Genomic DNA, 22,456 nt, shown 5'->3' on the forward strand with positions numbered 1-22,456 from the left:
GATCTTCCCAGGTATTGAGTTTAGGCTGATAGGTCTGTAATTTCCTGGATCCATTTTTTTCTCCTTTTTTGAAGATGGGAACTACATCAGCTCCCTTCCAGTCCTCTGATAGTTCCCCAGTGCTCCAGGATCTTTGAAAGATATAGTCCAATGATTCTGAGATCACATCTGCCAGTTCCTTGAGAACCTTGGGAGCGTAAGCCATCTGCTCCTGGTGATTTGAACTCATCTAGGCTGGACAGGTGCTCACTTACCATTTTCTTGCCTATCTTAACTTGTGTTTCTAATCTGTTTTTTGCGGTACTGCTTTTAATAGGTTGGGCTGTTTTTTCCCTTTGTGTAATATAAGCTGATGGCTGCAATGCCATTTTTCTTGGCTTCAGGAAGCACCTTCTGAGCGTGAGATTCTCAGGTTTCCTGTAAATTATATCTGCTAAGTGTGGAATCAGCTTTGCCAAGCATACCTGTGCTCTTTGCATAGCATGAGCACCCATGCTAGCTTGCTTTCCCTCTCGCATTCTCATGTGCACAAGTGGCAACAACAGGGCTTTTGTTCCCCTGTCTTGAATGAAGTATCTGGGATCCACAGGGGACCATCAGTTCAGAACAAGGGGTGTCTCATTTCTTCCCCAGAGCGGGGAAAGGTAGATCTGAAAATCACTTTCTAGGACACCCAAGGTTCACCCTCCAGCTTGCTCATGCCTTTCATTCTTGACCTCTGGGGCTCATAGAATAGAGCTCAAGTAGTTTACAGATTCTGCCAATTTTAACCCTTCAGTCTCTTCCCTGATTTTTTCATCCACCCCCCCACCCCCCGGTCCTCTTTTGGCTCTAATGGGGACTGGGCCCTGGAAGATTTAAGCTCTTTCCTTTGTAAATGATTGTCTTGTCAACTTGCAGAACATAATCCTGACACTATCCTGACATTGACAATGTTTCCCTAGTTTCATAAAGACAATGGAAGCTGCAACTGAAAAACTCATTATGGGAGTTGGGGGGGTTGCTGTGCATATGTTTTGTTTATTCGTTTCTTTGTTTCTTCGTACATTTAAAAAACCCTCTATTTTTTGCCCTTGGTATTTGAAAGGTTGACCTAGAGAACGTGATTCATTTGGACCTCGCTGGTTTAAATAGATTAAATAGATTAAATCTGGATCCAGTTCATGTAGGGCTTCTCATTTAATATCACAGCAAGCATATAGCAACATAGTGGAACATTTTTTTCTTTTTTTCAGCCAGTATTCATGCTAATTTGTCAGTTTTGGATGGAGTATAGAAGATCCCATTTTTGAAGTAGAAAGTACCCTTTACAATGCAAGATTTTCTGTGAACTGGTGCCCTGATGTCCTTAATGGCATCCCCTGAAATAAAGGTGAAGTTGAGATATATTAACAAGACAAATAGGGGTGGTCGTCTTAATATTTTACTCTTTTTAAATTAAAAACAAGATGGGCATGTAAATATTAAAAGAAAAAGCATGTCCTTCAAAGCAGAATAAAAAGGTATCCATGCGCTTTGTTGTTATTGCTCTATACACTGTCAATCTTCTTTAAGGTTAGCCTCTGTCCATGTGGCTGGGGAGGCCAAGGAGATCAAACCAAAAGAAGCAGCATTATGGCATTGCAGTGGAAGCCCCGCCCCCCTTTTAAATGTACAACACTGCTGTAGTCATTCTAATGAAAGAAGCTGGAACCCGCAAATACCACCATTGTGATAGGGGAGGCAGCAAGGGAGGGGAGGGGCTTAACATCAGCAAGGTGACAGGCACCAGGCTATAACCAACAGTCATCAGAAGGTAAACTGGAAAACTAATAAAAACTAGCAATTAATCCCACATCTACTAAGCAAGGATGATCTAGTTGCTTGGCAGTACTCAGAAGCTTGCTGTTTTATTTTGTTATGCGTTAACTTATACACATTGATGGCTTTTGGTATAGCAACGATAGAGAGATAGATAGATAGATAGATAGATAGATAGATAGATAGATAGATAGATAGATAGATAGATAGATAGATACTGTAGATAGATAGATAGATAGATATACAGATAGATGAGACAGAGAAGGTTTCTTCTTAATGTTTGCTGAGGTATGTTTGAATAGAAACCACCAACCACCACATCTGTACATAACATAATGCCGTAGCCACAGCTTCCTTGGAAAGGTACTTTCTTGAATAATTTTTAACAGAATTCAAACTGCCAAATGACGCAATGTTCAGATCCCTCAGCACAACAAACACAATTCATCATCTGGTAAGGCAAGATAACAGTAGACATGTCATCCATTTCCTGACATGATGAAATCTGCACCAGGGATTTATTTGCCCTGAAAGACAGATTGCTTGTGAGATCATCACCTATAGCTGCAAAGAGTGATGACCTATTCTGCTCAAAGCTCCAGTACAGACATCTGTGCATGCTTACAATTAGCAAGTAACCATGGTTTCCTCTTATCTGACAAGGAAGAGGAATCCCGTTTTGTTGGTTGCTCAATTTGAATACGTTTGAATTGCCTAAGGATCTACTGTTTTATAGCTGTCGCTGAGCAAAATATGGCTTGTAAAACAATAATGCACAAAACAACCCACTATAAAGAACAGAACTTATATAAGGCATAAGATAATTACAATTTGAAGAGAAACCAAAGGAAAGGGTTGGTGAACAAAATAAAAAGCATTTGTGGAAGAAACCTCAATGTCCACCTCTATAACAGCAGAAAATCATTTTTTCTTGCATTTTCAGACAGAAATCTTTACATTTAGAGCTGTAGAGACTGCAATTGTAGTTATCAAGGTAAACTTGTCTGAATAATGTTGAGCAGAAAACCACTTGTTAAATGACATAATGTCCAGTTTCCATTGTAAAACAACCATGATTCATTAGCTGACAAGAAAAGATAAAGTTAAATATGTCATCAGCTTCCTGACATGATAAAACAGATGTATACTTAGGCCTTACGACTCCATTGAATGTACTGGAACTTTATTCAGATGCCATCATTAAAAATGAATTTATGGTGAGTGGTTAGCTGAGCAAGCATAATTCTTTCTCTTAGCAATGCCAAATTGGCCAGCAAATCTCGAACAAGTCTAAAAACAACTTCAGAAGGATATGATGTGTGGGTTCCCAGACCTTCCGTACACAACCAGTTGCTTTCCAGATATTCCAGGAATTCCCAGCTGAGATTTCTGTCAGTTGTAAACTCAAGACATCTGGGGAGCATCAGCTTAGGGAAGATCTAGACCAGGATTTTCTTATCTTAGCAACTTTAAGATGTTGAACTTTAAGATGTTGGACTTCAACTTCCAAAATTCCCTAGCCAGCTGGAAAATTATTAAAGTTGGTAACATTGAGGAACCCTGGTGTACACCAACTTAACTTTATAGAAAATTTTATGGTCAAAAAACAAACAACATATTTAGAGTACTTTATTTATTTTAGCAATATATAAAGCCACCTGACTCCAGTAGTGGTGGTCATGCCACCATTACCCTACACACAGAGCTGTTCTGATTTCTGTGTATAAACTAGCAAAATGACTCCAAATTACAATAAAGCGAAGTTCAGAAGATAAATAAGCAAATGTATCACTTTGACCTGATCCATGGGCAAAGTAGTTATTTTGTATTTATCTATATGCCTTTATAATGCCAACCTCTTTAAATCCTAATCCTAAAAACCCTGGAAATTATCAAATTAGGAAAAGATTTGCCTGTGGCATATTTAAGGAATGTAGACCCAATGCAAAAAAAAAATAGGTTTGGAATTCCCACCCCTTAGTTAACACCTAAATTAACACCGAAGATGGATTCTTATCAAACAAACTGATCATTCAAAATAGAATTCCATTAAATCTGAACTTAATCATATTAAATACAGAGTGTATCTAGAAGGGACACTACGTCAAAAATTAACACAGTATTAATTCAACAACAACAAATTTCTTCTTCAGAGTGAGGAAGATGTACATTTTTTTGACAGAGAAAGAAATTAATTTTATTCTAAAATGAGACTTTGTTCTCTTCCCTCCATACATCTATTGCCTCCATTTCAATGACAAAAAAATCCATCATATGAGAATAATCGAACTTCCTCAAGTAATACATTTTCCCATGTTCTGTTTCCTGTGCTTTAGGCCACTTACCATTATCTTAACCTTGCTCCCAATCATAATAAATCTCAAGAATCTTTGTTGAGACACTTCACTTCAGAAGCTTTGTCCAAGTCTACACCCACAGTGTTGACCACTTGCTGGCACTCCTGACAGCCATTCTCCCCCTGGAGGCAGCAAATAGGATTGGGAGGGCGGTATTTGTGTAGTGCTACTCTTGCAGGGATCACTAATAGTGGATCCCTTGAAAAGAAGACCTGGGAAGCCCAGCAGGACACCTCCCAGCCCCACCTAGATCCTAACAGGTGGAAGAGTGGTAGGGAGGGGGTAGCAGTGCAACTGGGCTTTGGCTAGCACTGGATAGGCTGGTTGGAGCCACAGGGCAAGGGCAACTACTAAAATATCCTAGGAGAGGAAGACATTAATGAAGAGTGAGGTTTTACAACTACATGCATCTCCGAGTAACAAAACAACTATAGATACATAGTCTTCAAGCCTGCAGTGACCAGTTCTCTGCAGCTCTCTGTAGTCCAGCCAACTTTTCAAAAGCAGTTTTCCTTGCAGCTCATGTCCCCATCACAGTAACTGATGGTTTTCTGCACACTCCTAGTTATGAATGTGGGCTCTTTTTGGCATTCTGTGTTAAATGGAATCTTTTGCTTTGATATCTTAGATAAGCTAGCTAATGTTTTAGCAAAAAATATCATTATGTCCCTGAGCAAAATGTAGTGATGCACCTTTGCCTTTACAATCAGTTTCAGTTAAGCAGCAAACCTTTTTTTTTTAAATTCCATTTATATCCCGCCCTTCTCCGAAGACTCAGGGCGGCTTACAAGCTTAGCTTAGCTTTCCATGACCCACACAGCCTGTTTCTTTCCACCTCCTCGTCTTATATAACTTTTTATTTTACATATACACAACTGGGTCTATCTTCTCCTCTTTCTCTCCCCTTCTAACTATATGTGAGATTTCTGGATTTTTTTTATTAATACTCCCAGATTTGGAAAGCAAAACTCCAGGCAAATTAGAAGATTCTCTATCCTTTGCTCTATCAAAGGGTGGTCTGTATTTATTAGGTAGATTTATATGCTGCCTTTGATTCAGGCACAGTCCAATGCTGGGAAACTGAGATTTCGAGTCCTGATAAGACAGGAGAATGAAGCAAACATGAAGGAAGAGGAGAAAGAAGAAAGAAGGAGGGTCAGTGAGGTAGAGGGCAACTTTTTACAAATCCAGATGGTGGTGTAGGAGATGGGTAGCCAGAACAGGAATAACTCAGGGAGGAAGGAATGCGAGGAAGGTTGCATAGGAGATGCCTGCTCTGCTGCACCTAAATGCAGCTAAATATGCTGTGATATACCCTGGCCAGTGCGTAGAGATTCCTTTTCCTTGGTTGAGTTGAATGGCTCTCTATCCACCACTGAGTCAGTGGAAATCAGTACCTTCATGAAATTTGCTGCACCCATTACCAATATCTACCACTATTTTCCCACCACTCTTCTCTGTCCCTATAGTCACTGACTACCTTCCATGGCTGACCAAAATTTTACACACCTTGAGGCTGCCCTTCAATACTGTTGGAATAATGGGGAAATGCTACTTGAATTCCAATCTAGCTAAGCTTGGCTAGCTGGTGGGAAATGAGAGGAAGGAGATGTCATGGGAACAAATGGGGAAAAGACTCTTTTGTTTAGTAAAGGGGGTGTGAAATCTTAGGGACTGTGGTTGTATTGCCATCCATAAACTGGGTGCCCTTACAGCATCTCCATAACCTCTCCCGTTGGAAGCATCAGAGTGGGGAACCAGCAGTTGGGTTCTGCTTACCTAAGCGCCAACCATACTCCCATGAAGACAGCACTGGGTAGCAAAATTTTTCTTCAGGAGACTTCATCATTCTCTCTTTGAGGTACTGCTGCCTCCCTTTGCCTTCATGGGAGAAGCCCTTGTATAGCAGCTGTGTGGTCTCTGGGGTTGGGACCCTCATCTCTGGAAGAGGCTCCTGAAGACTCAGCCCAACCTTCTCTTCTGCTGGCTCCTGCCGGTCTTCCTTTTGGGGAGTTCCTTCTCGCTTTCTAGAGCTTGAGTGCTCCTTGGGAAGGTGGATGACAGGCAGCAAACACTTTTGCCTGGAGATGCCATAATTGGGCAGGCGCTGGGGGTATTTTTGTCCGTATTTTGCCTTCCAACTGGCCCTGCAGAAAACCTCCTTGTTAACCAGTTCCCTCCAGCCATCCTGTTCCTGACTAGTTAGTAGGCCCCTCATAGCCTGCAAGAAAAGCCGAGCACTGGTGCAGGATTCTTGGAGATGTTTGGTATAACTTATCACTTCCTGCTTCTGGTGTCCAAGGAAACAGGCACAAAAGGGTCTGTGAAGCCAGGCTCAAATTACAGGCCAATGGTTTGCCTCATTTTCCTGCTACTGTTGCTAGGCTATTGTTGCATTAAGGCTGTCTGTGCATGGAAGGAGAGAGATGTCAATGGGCCACTGACAATATGCGCAGGGGTTGTAAACCAAAGTGAAACAACAAAGGAATCTCCTTGAACATTTGTGTCTGTCAATGTGTACACACATATTCTCTCTCTCTTCCTCTCTCTGTCTCTGTCTCTGTCTCTGTCTCTGTCTCTGTCTCTGTCTCTGTCTCTGTCTCTCTCTCTCTCTCTCTCTCTCACACACACACACACACACACAAAGAGTAAGCAATGGATTTGCCAAATATATATTTTCCTTGGTTTTAAGTTGTATTGGAACTAGCCCAGGGAAAATGTAAATGGTTGTCAGCAGAAGCCGCAAAATGTTGCATTTGCTAACTATCCTGTGTGGAGAGTGTTTTTCTCCCTGAAAGAGCAAAACTGCCTCTTGTTCAGCCTTACAAAACAAGGGCATCTCAACTGTTGTTGTTTTTTATTCCACAACCTTTTAAAAAGCAGCTTTTTCAGTCCATCCCCCTTTGTAGTAGCAAAGGTACACCTTCTCCAAGACATGTACCAGCCCACGTCCTAAATCTGGAACTGATAAATCTCTTGTTTGCCTTTTAGTGTGCATTTGAATGGTTGCCTTTTGCAATCATGAATCTGAGTCCAACCAGAATTCAGCCAAGAACATGGGGTAGGGAGTGAGAAGGGGAGAAAGAAGGCTAATGAAAGGAAAGACTCGAGAACAACTATGCACTTTCCTTCTGTAAGGCTTCATCACTCAGTGGAAGACCCACTGCACCCTTTGAGAAATGAGAGTGTTTTGTTTTCAGGAGGTAAACTGTGACTTTAAAAGACTAATACCGAATACCCCCCCACACACACTCTAGTTTCAAGGAATACATGGTGAGCAAACTAATAAAAATGAGGAGGGAATAATTTGAGCCACAACCTCTAATTAAGTCTTGTGCTTTAGCATGGCATGGCAAACAGAATGCCACAGTTTGTGGTAGCTATATATAATTTTCATGTTATATTAGAAAACATGTCATAATGCTAAACCAGGCTAGAGAAAATGAATATTTTTATCCCCCTGCCCCCACTGCTGAAAGTAGGGGAAAATAATTTTTGTCATACGTATTACTTCTACCATAAGATCAATATCTGCCTGAAGGAGACTGCACCACTATTAAGTTAATCTCCTGTTGGACAGCTCTTATTATTAAGATTTTTTTCCCCCTAATGTTTAAAGTCTACCTCTTTGTAATTCAGACCTATAGTTTCTTGTCCTATTCCTTGTAACACCTAATTGTTCTACTTCCACATAAAAGCACTTTAGATACACGACAGCTGCCATATCACAAGCTGTCCAGGTTAAATGTACCTAATTCTTTTGGTAATTTTTCATGAGTTATCTGCTCCAGATCCTTTATTGATTACTCACCTCTGTACATACTCCAATATTGTAGAGCAAACATGTCAAACCCGCGACATCACGTGACATCGCACAACGTATCGGGACTGTTTTGCCATTGCTGGCAATGGGGTGGGTGCAGCTTCCACGTGACGCATCTGGCCTGCGGGCTGGCAGTTTGACACCCCTGTTGTAGAGAGTAAGGAAGGTTACCTTGGCAAACATACGCAGGCTCTGTTCCCTAGACATTTGGGACTAAGCATTTTTTTAAGTCCAGAAATATCCAGATACCATCTGGAAGTGGTTCAGGGAGAAACCTCCCAAATTCAGTGAACTATAAGGAGGAGGAGGAAGACAGCATAATCAGACTTGCAAGGTTCTTGTTATTGTAGCCAATCTCAATAAAAGTAGTTATAGACTACCTGTGGAGTTGATTTCTTGGAATAGTCTACCAGGAAGGGTGTAAGAACATTTGTCTTCACCAGTTCTTTGGGTTTAAGTTTTTCCTCCATGACTTCACAGAAAGAGTCTGTGAGATAATTAACTGAAGCTTCACGTTTTCAGATCCAATTGGTGATTTAAATTCATTCACGATACTGAATATGCTCTACCATCCCTGTTTCGTTTGGGTTGCAAACTCCCTCCTTGTGTCAATTGTTTTGTTTAAATGTATTTTAAAACAATTCCTTTTGGGGAGAAAATATACAGTGTTTCCCAATAATAAGACCCATCCAGAAAATAAGCCCTAGCCTGATTTTTTTTAGCATGCTCCTAATATAAGCCCTACCCCAAAAAATAAACCGGGAGGGTGGCCATGGCCAGCACAGGAGGCAGCAAGCGCACAGGGGCCGACGGCGTCTTTTGATGCCAACAAAAATATAAGACTGGATCTTATTTCCAGGGAAACAGAGTAGCAAAGTTGAGGATCTCTGCCCTATCAACTGTTAACCATCCTACAATTTATCCAAACAGTGGACTTACAATTTTATTCTTATTGTACTGATGGAATTAATAATTTTAAAAAGAGCCCTTTTATTGCTTTTGTTCCCTTTTTCTAATAAAAGTTCCTTCTGCACTTTAACTTTTTCTCTGTAGATATTAGGTGTTTGTTGGTACACCTCCTAAGCAATTACACCCACCTTCCATTTCTTATTCACATGTCTTTTAATTCGGCTCAGTCTTGAAAATTAGAGATTCCTCTGTAGTGCAGTGCAGGAAATTTTTAAAAGTCTAGATACGAGTCATTACAGGAAGGAACACCATTCTGAGATGAAACAAACAAACAGTGTCGTAACACTCATCCTTATGCATATGTACATAGCTCCCACTAATTCACTAAGGCCTGTTGGAGATACTACAGAATTTATACTCTGTATATACTCCCCAGTTTTTTGAAGTCATCCAAAACAAAACAAAACAAATTGGAAGCAAATGATTAGCAGTTGGAGAACAAAAGGAGAGCACCTGTTCTTGATCTAAATAAAGACATTTTTTTCCTGCTCATTCAGGAAATAAGTATCTCCTCTGGCAAACTAATATATTCAAAAGAATTAGATTGCTGTCTTTTGCTTCTGCTTAAGTTTATCTGGTTTGGGGTTTGGGGTATCTGTTACCCTGAAGATGCCACTTCAGTAGTCTACTACTGAAGAAAGAGACCAAGCATAGAAAGCAATGAGAATTTTTAGATTTTGGTTTAATAGACCAGCTCTCATGTAAACCCATTATCATAAATGTATTTGATGCTTGAAGACTTTTATAGAAAATGGTGCCCTTCTGGCTGGAGGAACTGTTGTTTAGGTCTTGGGAAATTTGCTAGAGGCACGCTAGTACATATAGTTATCAGAATAGGACAAGCAATACATTAACATATAACATGATGGTTTTGACTTTGGCTATTTTGTGTGACTTCAACCACTAGGATTTGTATGTCACAATTTATGGTTTAGTTCAGGGGTGTCAAACTACCGTCCCGCAGGCTGGAGGCATCATGCCAAAACCGCACCCACCCCATTGCCGGGAATGGGAAAAAAGTCACAATATGTCGTGACACGTGACGTGACATCGCGAGTTTGATACCCGTGCTTTAGTTCAATGTGTAAATTCAGCCAATAGAGGCTTGTATAACAAAACTTGGTTAAACAATGCATTAGTGTGAAGTAAACCCAATAGTGAATTGCTGATGGAAAATCTTCTCTGTCTGAAAAGCTGATTTTATCTGTCAGAGGCGATCACCTGGATATTTGAACTAGATATCCAGTTATGAGGCCACTGTTATACCCTCATAGCAACTTTACTTATAATTACACGGACTGTGTATATATGTTTACTTCTCTTGTCATGTTCTTCTCTTATGCTAAATAATAATATTCATTCATGAACTACCAAACTCAGAATTTCTTGCTTCATATTTATTTCCATGTGAAAAGTTAAATCCAAAGTGAATTTCTGGCCAGTCTTGAATGAAACCAAATTTTATTGGGCTTGGTTGGAGTACAAAAAAAATTGTCTTGTCCACTCCATGAGGATGGCCTGTCAACACTGCTAACATCGAATGTTCTTGCTTTGACAAAAGATGAAGAAGCAGCTATTTCATATGTTAAACTTGTGTGTTACTGTTAAAGCTAGGATTAGTTATTGCTGGGAGGGAGGAGGAAGAATGTCTCTCAAGGCTGTTATGAAATAAGAGAAGAATAGAATTTGGTGGGTTGTCTAACAGAAGGGAAAACTGACCCTTCAAATTAATTGGAGAATGTGATTTATGACAGCAATGCAAAGGAGGAGAATTGTGCTTAACATATTGTGCTAAGGGGAGGGGAATTCAGACTCCAGCTTCTCTTAGCAAGATTTGCTGATGTTATAGGGATAATAAAAGACTTTTAAGGTAATCATTGCCTCAGAGTCCTTTGAAAAACTCATTCCGTCAGAAACTTGACATGGTCTTTGAAGAGAGATGGGACCTTTAGATTTTAAAGGAAATCAATTCTGATAATCTGACACATCAAGTTGGATGTGGAGTGGTTGAAATTTTACAATATGTTTTTTCTTCTGCTTATGTTTGATCTCACCATGCAATCTGGAGATGGATAGCGCTGTTACCAGTATGCAATTTTCACTCATCTTTTGTCAAGAGCCAGCAAAACTATGGCTGCCTTGAATGTGATAGTGGAATGCATGTTGCAAACAAACAGCAATTCAGAGTAGTAGTAGTAGTAGTAGCATCCAACTCCCATACGGATTGGCTCACTTTCCCAACTAAAGCATTAGTTTCATAGTCCGTTACTTTTTATTAACTCAGCACCATCATTTAAGACTGTGGTTTCTATAGCTTAAGTGCCTTTTATCTATCTTTGGTCCATGTATAAACTTCAGTCTTTAAATTACTCACTAGAAGCAAGCCTTTTGGGCTCTGGTTTGAGCAGAACAAGATATCTACCACAGTATTTCAGGATTCTAAATCAATGCAAGCTTTATTTCCCTTTCTTTTCCTCTTGTTTTTTAACCATATTGCCTGATGAAGCGTTCTTGGAAATGTGACTTTGTACTCTTTCAGCTGGCTTAAAAAGGAATTGCCTTGGCATGGATTTTCATATCTTTTCTTCCCTCGTGGTCAACATCATGGTTTTTGCTTTTACATATATTGCTAATTTTTCTCCTTACTTAAAACTAATTTGCTTTGCCAAGCATCTGACTCCTCTATGCTATTTAATTTCTGCCTGTGGAAATTTCAGGTTAAGTCATATTATCCATTTGACATTAAGTTAAAAGGGAAAACTAATTATTGCAGAAACTCATCTTGGTTGTTTTAACATGCACATTTTATTTCTTGAAGCAAACATTCATGGTTTTTAATAAGTTATGAGATACAATATTACATTTATTCCAGTTTATTTTGCTTTTCTGATAGTTTACAATGTAGTGAGCATTTCACATTAAGGCACACAGTCCAGTTTTTTTTAAAAAAAATCTGGCTATTCCATTTCCTTTTCAAGAAGCTGTGCTTAGGCTTAGTGCATTGATATAAAACTATAAAAATAAAGCTGACCAAGTAGAAATCTTTTGCTAAACAGAAGGAAAAGAACTAAATTACTTCCATTAAGTGTCTTCATCCATCAAGCACATTTAAAGCTCTGCTAAAGGGGGGGGGAGGAAGCACCAGAGGCTTTTGAAAACCATTTAGTTCAATATTTGGAAGATTTATTTATTTATTTTACTTTCTGTCATTTTGAAAACCAGAATGGTCATAATGTTCTTTCCTTGTTCCCCCTCCCCCCAAAAAAAAACACTTAAGAGGATTTGTTCATAAACTCCTTGAACTAATTTTTTTCAATCAATTTTAATTTGCACTGTTGATTAGTAGAAATATTCAGAGTTTCACATAATAGTCAACTGCCTAGATTAGTCTTCACCTCATTATTAAGAGGCATTACCAAAGGAAATTATCCAGCTAAGATTATTGTATACACAAACAGCTGGAATAACGGTGATTGCATACAATCAGTCACAGCTTCAAGCACCTCTCAATGTGCATCTTTGCTAGAATATCAACTTAATTTGGCATTCTATTGCTCAAGGCAATCACAGTTACACCATTCTTTACCAAACCTGCATAAAACATCAGTGATAAAGGCTTCCAGAATAGTTTAATAGTTTCCTTCACGAAAAAAGATCAATTTTCCCCAATTGTAAACAGTCAACCATTATGCAAACTGTTTTAGTGTTTAAAGATAACACTAATTTCATTTTTCACTATTAGCTGTGAAAAAGTATATCAAGTAGATAAGGGCATATTAAGTACCAGGTTTTTCATCTAATGTCTTTACAGAAGAACTTTAACTGACAGCAGTCATTGTGATATTCTACAGCAAAGTGAAATGATTCCAATTGAAAAACAGAAAGTATTGCAAGTCAGTAGTTTAAGATACCAATTTATCCAAAATAAAATCCAGTTTAACATGTTAATTCCAGAATCTACCCAAAAGAAAAAAGAAAAAAACTATAGTGCCCTTATTTATTACATGATTGTGTTTTGATTCAGAACAGTACAAACTAAAGCAGACAATAAATTTACAAAACATATCAAAGATGCTTAAGGCAAAGAACAATTTTAATTTGGGTTTCATTAAAAGTAATCTGTATACATTGGTCACAAGACTGCTCACAGTATTGCAGGTTTCCCTTGAGAAGAAGCAAGAGGAATTTATGGGACAGTAACATGGAAAGGACTTCCAGGAATGTGTTCTTCACCCCACTTCACAGCTAGTAGGTAATCACCTTTTTCCTTGACAATATACGTTACATTGTACTGGTAATTTCCCAAGTGTTTCACAGATACTTCTTCACAAGGTGTTGTAGGTCCATGGACACCAACTAACAGCATATTTGAACCTAAAGCATAAAGAGGATGTTAATGTTACAGCAGAATTCAATACCTAGCATCATTGAAAATCACAGAATTTCAGTATTTCATTCCTGCAGAGACATTGTACCAATCCAAATAAACACAAACAACCCCGGTGACTACTGTATTAAAGAGAAATATCAATACTGCTCAATCACCGTATAGGCCTTTTACTGTGCTGTAGCAAATATCTGACTTCCAGCAAGCAAGGACAGTTAAAGTGGCACTCTGAGACATAAAAAGACATAATCAGCATTTATTTATAAAGTTTTCAGCAAACTTAAAAACTTAGGTACAGCTGTCAAATTAGTAATGAGCTCATGCTTTCAAAAATAAACTACCTGCTTTGCTGCAATCCACAGAGAAAGAATTTTTCTGGCCCACGAAGGCTCTAGACAGCCCTGCACCCCTAGCAAGAATTTTGCTTGTATCAGACGATGACTTGGGAATGCCTCTGTAGAAGGTATCTGTGGTTGACCTAGTCACAGATTCCACCATAAGAGAAGATGTTTCATTTGAGATGCCAGGGCTGACCAGTCGCTGACCTAAAAAAACACAAGATGTTTATTTATTTATTATTTTATTTATTTATTTTTATTTTAATTCCATTTATATCCCGCCCTTCTCCGAAGACTCAGGGCGGCTTACAAGCTTAGCAGTAGCCTTCATTCTATGTATATGCCTGCTTATTAGGGCTTTCACACACACCCCAAGCGGCATTATTACAAAGTCAGCTTAATTGCCCCCAACAATCTGGGTCCTCATTTTACCTACCTCGGAAGGATGGAAGGCTGAGTCAACCTTGAGCCTGGTGGGATGCGAACCTGCACTAATTGCAGGCAGCTGGTGTTACTTAAGGAGGCATTAGCCCACTGCTCCACCAAGGCTCTTTATGTTCTGCACAAGAATTCATAGCTATATAAAAACAGTTGTGAATCAAGTCTACAATCCTACTGGCCATCTTCTTCATTTTACAATCCTTCCACTCATACTTTTGATACAATATACTTTGGGCTTATTCACACACAGGGCTAAGCCATAAATGTGACAAGCCATAAATTCACCATTATGGTTTGTTGGCCATTACAGCCAGCCATTATGATTGTGATTATTCTTACCTGTCACCTTTGCTCTGAAAGGACTACCAGCAATATGATTAGGTCCTCCATATTTAATTCCAATCAAGTAGTTTCCCGGAGCCATCGGTGTATACATTACATTGTACCCCTCCGGAGCTTCTTGGCAATCCATTTTCACCTTTGATGGCCCTTCAATTGTAACAGCAAGAGTACCGGGACCAGCTTTTGTAGTGTCTATAGTAAACATAGATTGTAATCCTGGAAAGCAAAGTACAAATAAAAGGCATGGACGTCAAGTGCAGACCCATACAGTTCATGTAGCAATAAGCCACCATCCTGCTGCAAATTTGCTTTTTTCTTAATCAGCACTGCAATTCCAGTTGTAAACAAGAAGGCAGTGTTTGCAAATGAGATGAAAGATAATCTTACTCAGGCAAAAACCAAATATTAAATCTAAATCAAAAACAATCTAAAGGAAGAAATTACCTGTTGTGCCATTCTCCAGGCCTGGTCCATAGGCAGTAACAAGAGCTGGACTATCTGCAAGACCTGGCTCCCCCACTCTAATTTTGAAAGGACTGCCTACAACATGGCTCCCATTGAACTTCACGTCTATCGAATGAATGCCATTTTCCCGTGGAATGAATCGGACAGCGTATTTATCTGTAACAAATATTATTAAATAATTAGTTCAGAAGCTCATACTGGGGGGGAAATATTTAATATTCCAAACTTTCTCTTTTCCTCAACCCTGGTACACTCCCCCAGTTAGTTCAGACTGGAACTTCATGCATTCCAAAAGCCATGCTGGTGGGATCTTAAAATCCCAATTCAGCTGGAAGGAGCCCAGGTTGGGGAAGGCTGGCTCGGGGTCACAGGAAGCTGAAACACAAGACAGGCCTAACTACAGGTACTCATCGACCGCAACCACAAGTTGAGGACTACTTGTACCAGTAAGAATCAGTACATTCAGTAAAATCTACTCCTGAGTAAGCATGCAGAAAACCATGTTTTTATAGACCTCAAGAATAACTTTGTTTCCTTGGTGGCTACTGATGAGTGAATATTTTCTAACAAAGGGAATTATCTAGGAACTATCTATTAAAGAGAGTAGTGAGCTTGAATTTATTATATAGATTCTAACAGAAATAGGAGATCTATCTTTCTCAGCTTTTCAGAGTAAATCAGATGAGCAAAGTCATGCAGGCCAATACTATTTTTATTATAAGATTATGGTAACAGACCTTTGCGCGTCTGAATGCATTTCCCCTTTTAACTTCATGAGGTCTAGGGAGGGGAGTTTTCTCAGGTTATGCCCCAACTCAGATTTCTTTTATCTAATTGTTGTCTTGGTAGTGGCTCTTCGTTCTGTTCCTCAAAGTTAATCCTTCTGCCTACTGCAGGTAGTCTTCGACTTATGACCACAATTGAGCTCAAAGTTACATTGTTAAGCAAGGCAATTGTGAGTTTTGCCCCATTTTACAAACTTTTTTTTTGCTTCACTTGTTAAGCGAATCACTGCAGTTATTCAGTGAATCATGCAGTCCTTAAGTGAACCTGGCTTTCCCCATTGACTTTGCTTGCCTGAAGCCAGTTGGAAAGATTGCAAAAGATGATCACGTGACCCCAGGACACTGCAAGTGTCGTAAGTCCATTCCAGATGCCAATCACCCAAATTTTGATCATGTGACCATGGAGATGCTGCAATGGTCATAAGTCTGAAAACCGGTCATAAGTTACTTTTTTCAGTGGCCTTCTCACTTTGAACAGTCACTAAATGAATGGTTGTAAGTCAAGGATTACCTATATAGGAAAAGGCTCCTAATGGGATATTCATTCAGGAAGAATTTATTATGAGTCTACAAAACTGATCTGAACTGACTCAGAAAATCAATCATTAAATTTTGTGCATGCATGTATTGATAACATTGATTTGAAATCAGCCTAGATCAGTTCAGATGGCAGAACTGACTAGCATTTATGAATACTCGACTTGTCACAATTAAATCTGTTTTCACTGCTTTACTACCAGATCAGCTGCAACCTGTTTATTTTCTTGAGACTAGATATAATCACCAATGGCAGTAAAAGCTGACTCTCATTGATTACAGGTAAAAGAGATTAAATTCATTTATTCCACAATGAATACATCTAAATATTAGAATATTGTCCATGCTTAGAAAAGCAGTAATTTAACCTGGCAAATATTCTGGAAACGTGTTTAGAGTTATACAATGGATTAACCTCCATTAAGTTAAGATGGGGGCTAACTTCTTCAAATAGGATATAACTAGAAGATCTTTAAAAGGCAACAACAATACAATAGGATAAAAAGAGAGATCACTTGAGATGTTGCAGTAGCAGCATACTGCCTTGCATTTTCTTTTTTATTAAATTTCAATGAGTAAGGCTAAGATGGCAAACACTATTCTTTCTTCCAATTTTATATTCACATCATTCTGCTAAGTTAGGATGGATAGAGAGAGATGTTGGTTAATAACATTTAGCTATTATGTTCTAGATTGCTGGAGTTTTTTTGAGACCTTGTGTGCAGTTTCTCACCTGGCTCCAACTCAGAAACATGACATTCTTCTACTGCTCCAATGGGGCTGTGCACTTTAGCATCAATCTTGCCCTTTGCCCCATTAAGCCTTATAGCAAATGCTGCTGGCTGGTTAATTTTTAACCCAGATTCCTAAGAATGCAAGTCAAGATTAACCACAGGCATTGTCATTTGGTTAACATGGAATATAACATAATATATATTAATACTTTGCAACTTCTAGAGATAAAAAGACAGTTTGCCTAAAAAGCAATAGAAAAACAAAGCATGGTTATCTTCAAACTATATTGTACTGAATTTCTCAAAAATATTAGAGAATTTATCAATTTTATTCTAAACGTAACTCTGTGTTCCGTAAAATACTTGAATACCCCTGGCATGACTGCTTACTACTTACCTGTGTAACTTAATTAAGGGAGTGTCACTCACTGTTCCATGAAGTGAATAACTAGGCAGAAACATGTAAGGTCCTCTCTGTGCTTCTGAGTATAAACACACAAGTTCTGTTTAGGGGCTAATTCTAATCTTGAGAGAAAATACTGGACCACACAGAATGATAATAAGAGATAGTTCAGTTATTCTAAATTATTTTAATCACACACACTAGCCAGAACATTGACACTGCACGTCTAGAAGTTAGAATACTGACATAAAAACTAGTATCAGACATCTAATTGTTCCATAATAGTGGTGCAATCAGCAATTTAATTCCTGAAATATTTAGTTTTCTGTGGGAAATCTGAGTTTCCATAGTGTGGTTTGCCAATTAATATATTGTAGAATCCTTGGTACTGAGTTTGGTTGTTTGCTTGCAGACATTTCATTACCAAACTAAGTATCATCATCAATGCCACTGGGTGTGGGGTTTGCTCCTTGTTTATTTACATTTGCTTGTCCTGCCAGTATTGGTGTGGGTGTGGTTCTTCCCCTGGGTCTCTTTGATTAGGGTATTGTTTTCTGCTTCATTGTTTGTTTGGTGTTAATCTCTGCTTATCTGAGTTTTGGCTGCTGGGGATATGTTCTGGTCTTTTTGTTTCCTTCTTTGCTTTTTTATTGTCTCAATTTTGTAAACATATTGTTTATATATTATTTCTAACATTTGTTAACATATAATTAACATACGGTCAGTATGTAAATTATATTTTATATGTTAACGTTGGTTAACATATAATTAACATATTGCCAGTAGCAGCATGAGATAATGGTTGAATTATGATACTTGCAGCTTTCTCTTCATGGAAATCATGCTTTCCACCATGGGAACAGATGCAGTATTTGAGGATCCCTGGAACTATGAAAAAGGAACTAAAAGAATATGTAAATCTGTATCTGTTGGGCAACACTTAACACTACATACTTCTCCATGGCCCACTTTTGCCTTAGACTCTAAGAAAGTCTAGATACTTCACCACGGTTTTAAACTGCAATGCTCTGCTCTCAGTTCATAGCTTACTTGAGATTTCATTTTCAGCTTTACCCTCAAGAGAGAAATAAATGCTTATTGAGCAAACATACATATAAGGCATTAAAAGTGAATCAAGAGCTGTTCAAAATACAAAAGACTCGCTCTATAAGACAATTTCTTGTTTCACTGCCCCTGCCTTCCACTTAGCTTTATTTCCCTCTTCAGGGTTTTAATCAGCTGACGTGCACATTCTGTCAGGAGTCTTTAAATGAAACACAAGAAAAACATCGATACCATAGCAGCTAATTCACATCCTTGTAGTATTTTTAGTGTGATTTAGCTAGAAACCTGCATCAATGCACACATTTGCAAGGTGGTTTACTCAAGCAATACCTAATTTAACTAAATACAAGATTGTGTCACTTAACATAGTTACTTCAAAGTGCAGCAATAATTTATTCATGCTAGCTGGTCAAATGTTAATGTAAAATCTTCTGTGTTTCTTTCATCTTAAACAGTGGACTCAGCGGTCTAAGTGGTCTCTCTCAGGCCATTTGATTGACTGTATGACAGCTGGAATCCACTCTTCCTCTGGCTGATGTTGGGTGACTATTTGAACCATGAATTTCTAGGATTCATGAAGCCGCTAGTGTCAATTGCTGCTTTATAATCATTCTAGAGCCCTACTTGTTGCATTCTCAAAACATACTTATCATTAGTTTGCACTACTCTGTAATGGTAGATTTACTCATGTAGCCTTCTTGCTTGCTGCCAAGTAGTACTGTCCACTTTAGGTTCCCTACACTAAAATGTCTTGTGGCAAAATAATGTAAATAGCAATGTATATAAAGCTTAATCCACTAAGTAGATCAAGCTATGTTCTGCTCTACACTGTTTCTTAACTAAAAACTCTTATTTTCTCCAAGCAGAAAGATTTTGTCCAAAAAAGCAACACTAGGAAGGGTAGGAGCACTGAGAACAAGGATGAAATCAGCCTGTGGTAAATTACAGGGATATTTCCTTGTGTCTCACCTGAAGGCTCATAACAGTAAGCCTACGAGCATCATCGGAGGGTGCTATCACAGGAACCAGGTACGGGCTTTCAGGAATTTGCTCATCATTAAATTTGATGGACACCTCATAGTTACCTGAAAGACACAAGAACTTCATTAAGCAAACTAGAAAAGCAAATAACCTGTTTCCAAGTTATAATGTTATTCCATCACACTTAAATCTCATACCAGGCTCTTGAGCAGTATAGGACACACCACAAGATCCATCTTTGTGGTCTTCAAAAGCAATTTCTGCCTTACTTGGCCCTTCCACTGAAATGGAGAGACCACCAGCTCCGGCCTCTCTTGTCCATATGTTAAACTCAGCTGTTAACAAAAGAAACCAATTAGAGGCAGACACGTGACTCTCCCCATCCCCTTCTTGTAGTACTGGCATTTGTTGCCACAGAGTGGTGCTATCCCAAAATATATTCCAGCAGAAGCAGTTGTATGATAAGATTCATATCCAGTCAACAATTAATCATCCTGTTCTAAGAATACAATCATAGATACATCTCCAAAAAAAGATGCTCAGGTCAGTAAAAGGAATTGAGATGCTTGGAATAAAGCAGTAAAGGTCTTACCTGGGATGCCAGCCTCTGCTCTTTCAAGTCCTGGACCACTAGCTCTGACTTTATTGGCTCCTCCTTCACCAAGAGGCCCAACTGTAAACTGGAATGGACTGCCAGGCACATGCTGCCCTCTGTATTTCACAGCCACAGTGTGGACACCCATTTCTTGTGGCACAAAACGGACACAGTATGTGTTTTTGTCATGCTCCACTATTTCTGCATCAGTAATCCTTCCGGATGGGCTGGTTACTTGGGATGACATATCACCTATATCAATTTCTTTGGGGGGGAGAAATAAAGCAAATAACACTGGAATACTACAGCTTGTCAAATTCCATATAGACAGGTAATTCAGAGTGATTCCCTTCTCCCGTAACTACAGTCAGCGAAAGATACTTGTAAGGGTGAAGGAAGGAAGGAAGGAAGGAAGGAAGGAAGGAAGGAAGGAAGGAAGGAAGGAGGGAGATACAGGTAGTCGATGTACGACCACAATTGGTATCAGAATCTCAGTTCTTGAGGAAAGCAGTCATTAAATGAGTCTGCCCTCATGAATGCTTCAGTCAAAGACCACAACTCTGGCACTCCAGCAACCTGGCAGGTTGTTAAGTGGATGGAGTACAAAGTAAGGAGCGTGGGGTACCTCGATGCGGGGAGGAGACACTGGGAGGTTGTACTCAAGAACTTAAAATCTTTCTTGACGCTACAGTTGTGGACTCTAAGTTGATGTTGAACTTAGTTACGGCAGCAAGACTTTTGATAGGTCAATATTGGAAGAAAGAGGAACTGCCGACCATAGAAGAGTGGACTTTAAAGGTTTCCGACCTGGCAGAGATGGCGAAGATTTCAGCCTATTTGAAAGATCATTCGCAAGAACGTTATATTATGGAATGGAGAAAATGGATTGAGTTTATCCAGAACAAGTATAGGGTTAAGAAGTTTTATGTAGCATTCGAATGAGTCTTCTTTCGTTTCTCCTTCTTTTTTATTCTAGCTTTTTTATATATATTTATCATGGTTAAGGTGTGTTATATAAGCTAGAGAGTGATGGATTTTAGAATCTATAGTTTTTAGTATATGGTTGTTTATGATTGCTTTTTTATATACATATACCTTGTATTTAGCTCTGGGAAGTCGGGGGGGGAGGGGGGGTGGAGGGAGGAGGGGAGGGAGGGAGGTTGGGGGGAGGTAGGGGGGGTATAGGGAGGGGGAAGGGGTTTTTTTTTTTTGGAAAATTGTACTTTAAAACTTTTCAATAAAAAAAGAACTTAAAATCTTTCCTGCTGATGTCCAAATAGGATTTTCAGCCCATGAGTGAAGAGAGTCTTGTGCGCAGATTGTGTGGGCCTCCTCCACCTGCCTGAGGCACCCAGTGCTCCTTACTTTATTGCCAAGTCTCTCTGCTTGGATTTCGGCTCTCTGTTATCTCCGAGGGTTGGCTGAAGGAGATGTCTGCTGAAGAATTTCAGTTCCTCTCCATGCACAGAAGGGAATTCCTTCAGTGGAGTGCAGGAACAGAGCTCAGAATCTTCAGAAGAGGCCAGCCCCAAGAAACAAGGATCCCCTCAGCAAGTAGCAGCAGCCTGCAATCTTCCTTACTTGCTTCCCCGCTGACTTTGCAGAAAAGACTGCAAATGGCAATCACATGATCTCAGGGGCGTTTGGCAACCAGTCGTAAGTGAGAACAGGTTGCCAAGCACTCAGACTCGCAATCACATGGCCATTTTGCAATGGCCAGAAGAGCTTTACAGGATATAAAGCATTGCTTCCAAGGCTGTCCTAATTTTGAACCATCATTAAAGGTACAATTGTAAGTCCAGGACTACCTGTACCAAAATATACTAGATACAAAGCATGAAATCTGAAAGGCCAAACGCTTAATGCTTTTGCTCAAAAAACAAATGGGGAATGCAAAACAGAATATTAATTACGAATGGAGCACAGTCAGTGCTTTTGATGTTGGACTTGAATCTGGGGAGACCCAAGTTCAAGTCCACTCTCAACCAAGGGACCTCATGGAATATTGCGAGTTCTTTTGTGACGGTTGAGAGAACTCAAGTTGTTTCTGTTCAAACAAACGCAGTAGAACAGAATCAGTTAACAAATGTTAATAGTCCACTTTATTTAAATATCACCATTTTCTAGGCACTATTTATTTAAATGTTTATTAAAGGACAAAGCTTACCTGGAATTTTTAAGTTAAGATCACACAAACTTCCAACAGTGGCCACAGAGGGAGCTCGCCTGGTGCGTGTGATGCTTTCCTTGACCCTGCCTTCACCACTTATTTTCACAGTAAATGGGCTGCCTTTAATTAAAATATACAAGATCACACGGAGTTGCACTTATCAACAGGACAGATTTAGGTCGGTAAGAACTTTCAGAAAGATACTAGTTACAAGTCTACGTACAATGTATAATTACATCATAAACACGAAGCAGAAATGCTTGA

The 22,456-nt window shown here is 39.2% G+C and overlaps 2 protein-coding genes across 6 annotated transcripts in view; both read right to left on the bottom strand.

Annotated features, from left to right (window-relative positions):
• Positions 1-999: 999 nt before the first annotated feature.
• Positions 1,000-6,375, bottom strand: LOC310635731 (protein SPMIP1; the record flags this gene model as incomplete). The annotated part of the gene is made up of 2 exons (XM_083354952.1): positions 1,000-1,361; positions 5,937-6,375. The coding sequence occupies 2 exons, from the start codon at positions 6,373-6,375 to the stop codon at positions 1,243-1,245; spliced, it is 558 nt and encodes a 185-aa protein (XP_083211078.1). The 3' UTR covers positions 1,000-1,242.
• Positions 6,166-22,456, bottom strand: part of FLNB (filamin B) — a 98,337-nt gene continuing 82,046 nt past the window's right edge. For 3 of the 5 annotated variants that reach the window (XM_083354949.1, XM_083354948.1, XM_083354951.1), the window contains 9 exons: positions 22,190-22,312; positions 20,020-20,286; positions 19,625-19,762; positions 19,416-19,531; positions 16,978-17,110; positions 14,902-15,078; positions 14,455-14,673; positions 13,678-13,881; positions 11,740-13,323 (listed from right to left, as the gene is read on the bottom strand). In XM_083354949.1, the coding sequence (XP_083211075.1) occupies positions 13,136-13,323; positions 13,678-13,881; positions 14,455-14,673; positions 14,902-15,078; positions 16,978-17,110; positions 19,416-19,531; positions 19,625-19,762; positions 20,020-20,286; positions 22,190-22,312 (1,565 nt within the window). In that variant the 3' untranslated portion in view covers positions 11,740-13,135. Of the gene's footprint in view, positions 6,305-7,968; positions 8,126-9,077; positions 9,203-11,739; positions 13,324-13,677; positions 13,882-14,454; positions 14,674-14,901; positions 15,079-16,977; positions 17,111-19,415; positions 19,532-19,624; positions 19,763-20,019; positions 20,287-22,189; positions 22,313-22,456 lie in introns of those variants that run through there. The other 2 variants (XM_083354950.1, XR_014491492.1) reach the window with 2 other exon arrangements.

Source organism: Vipera ursinii, assembly GCF_947247035.1.
Source record: "Vipera ursinii genome assembly, chromosome: 2".
Classification (NCBI taxonomy): Eukaryota; Metazoa; Chordata; class Lepidosauria; order Squamata; family Viperidae; genus Vipera; species Vipera ursinii.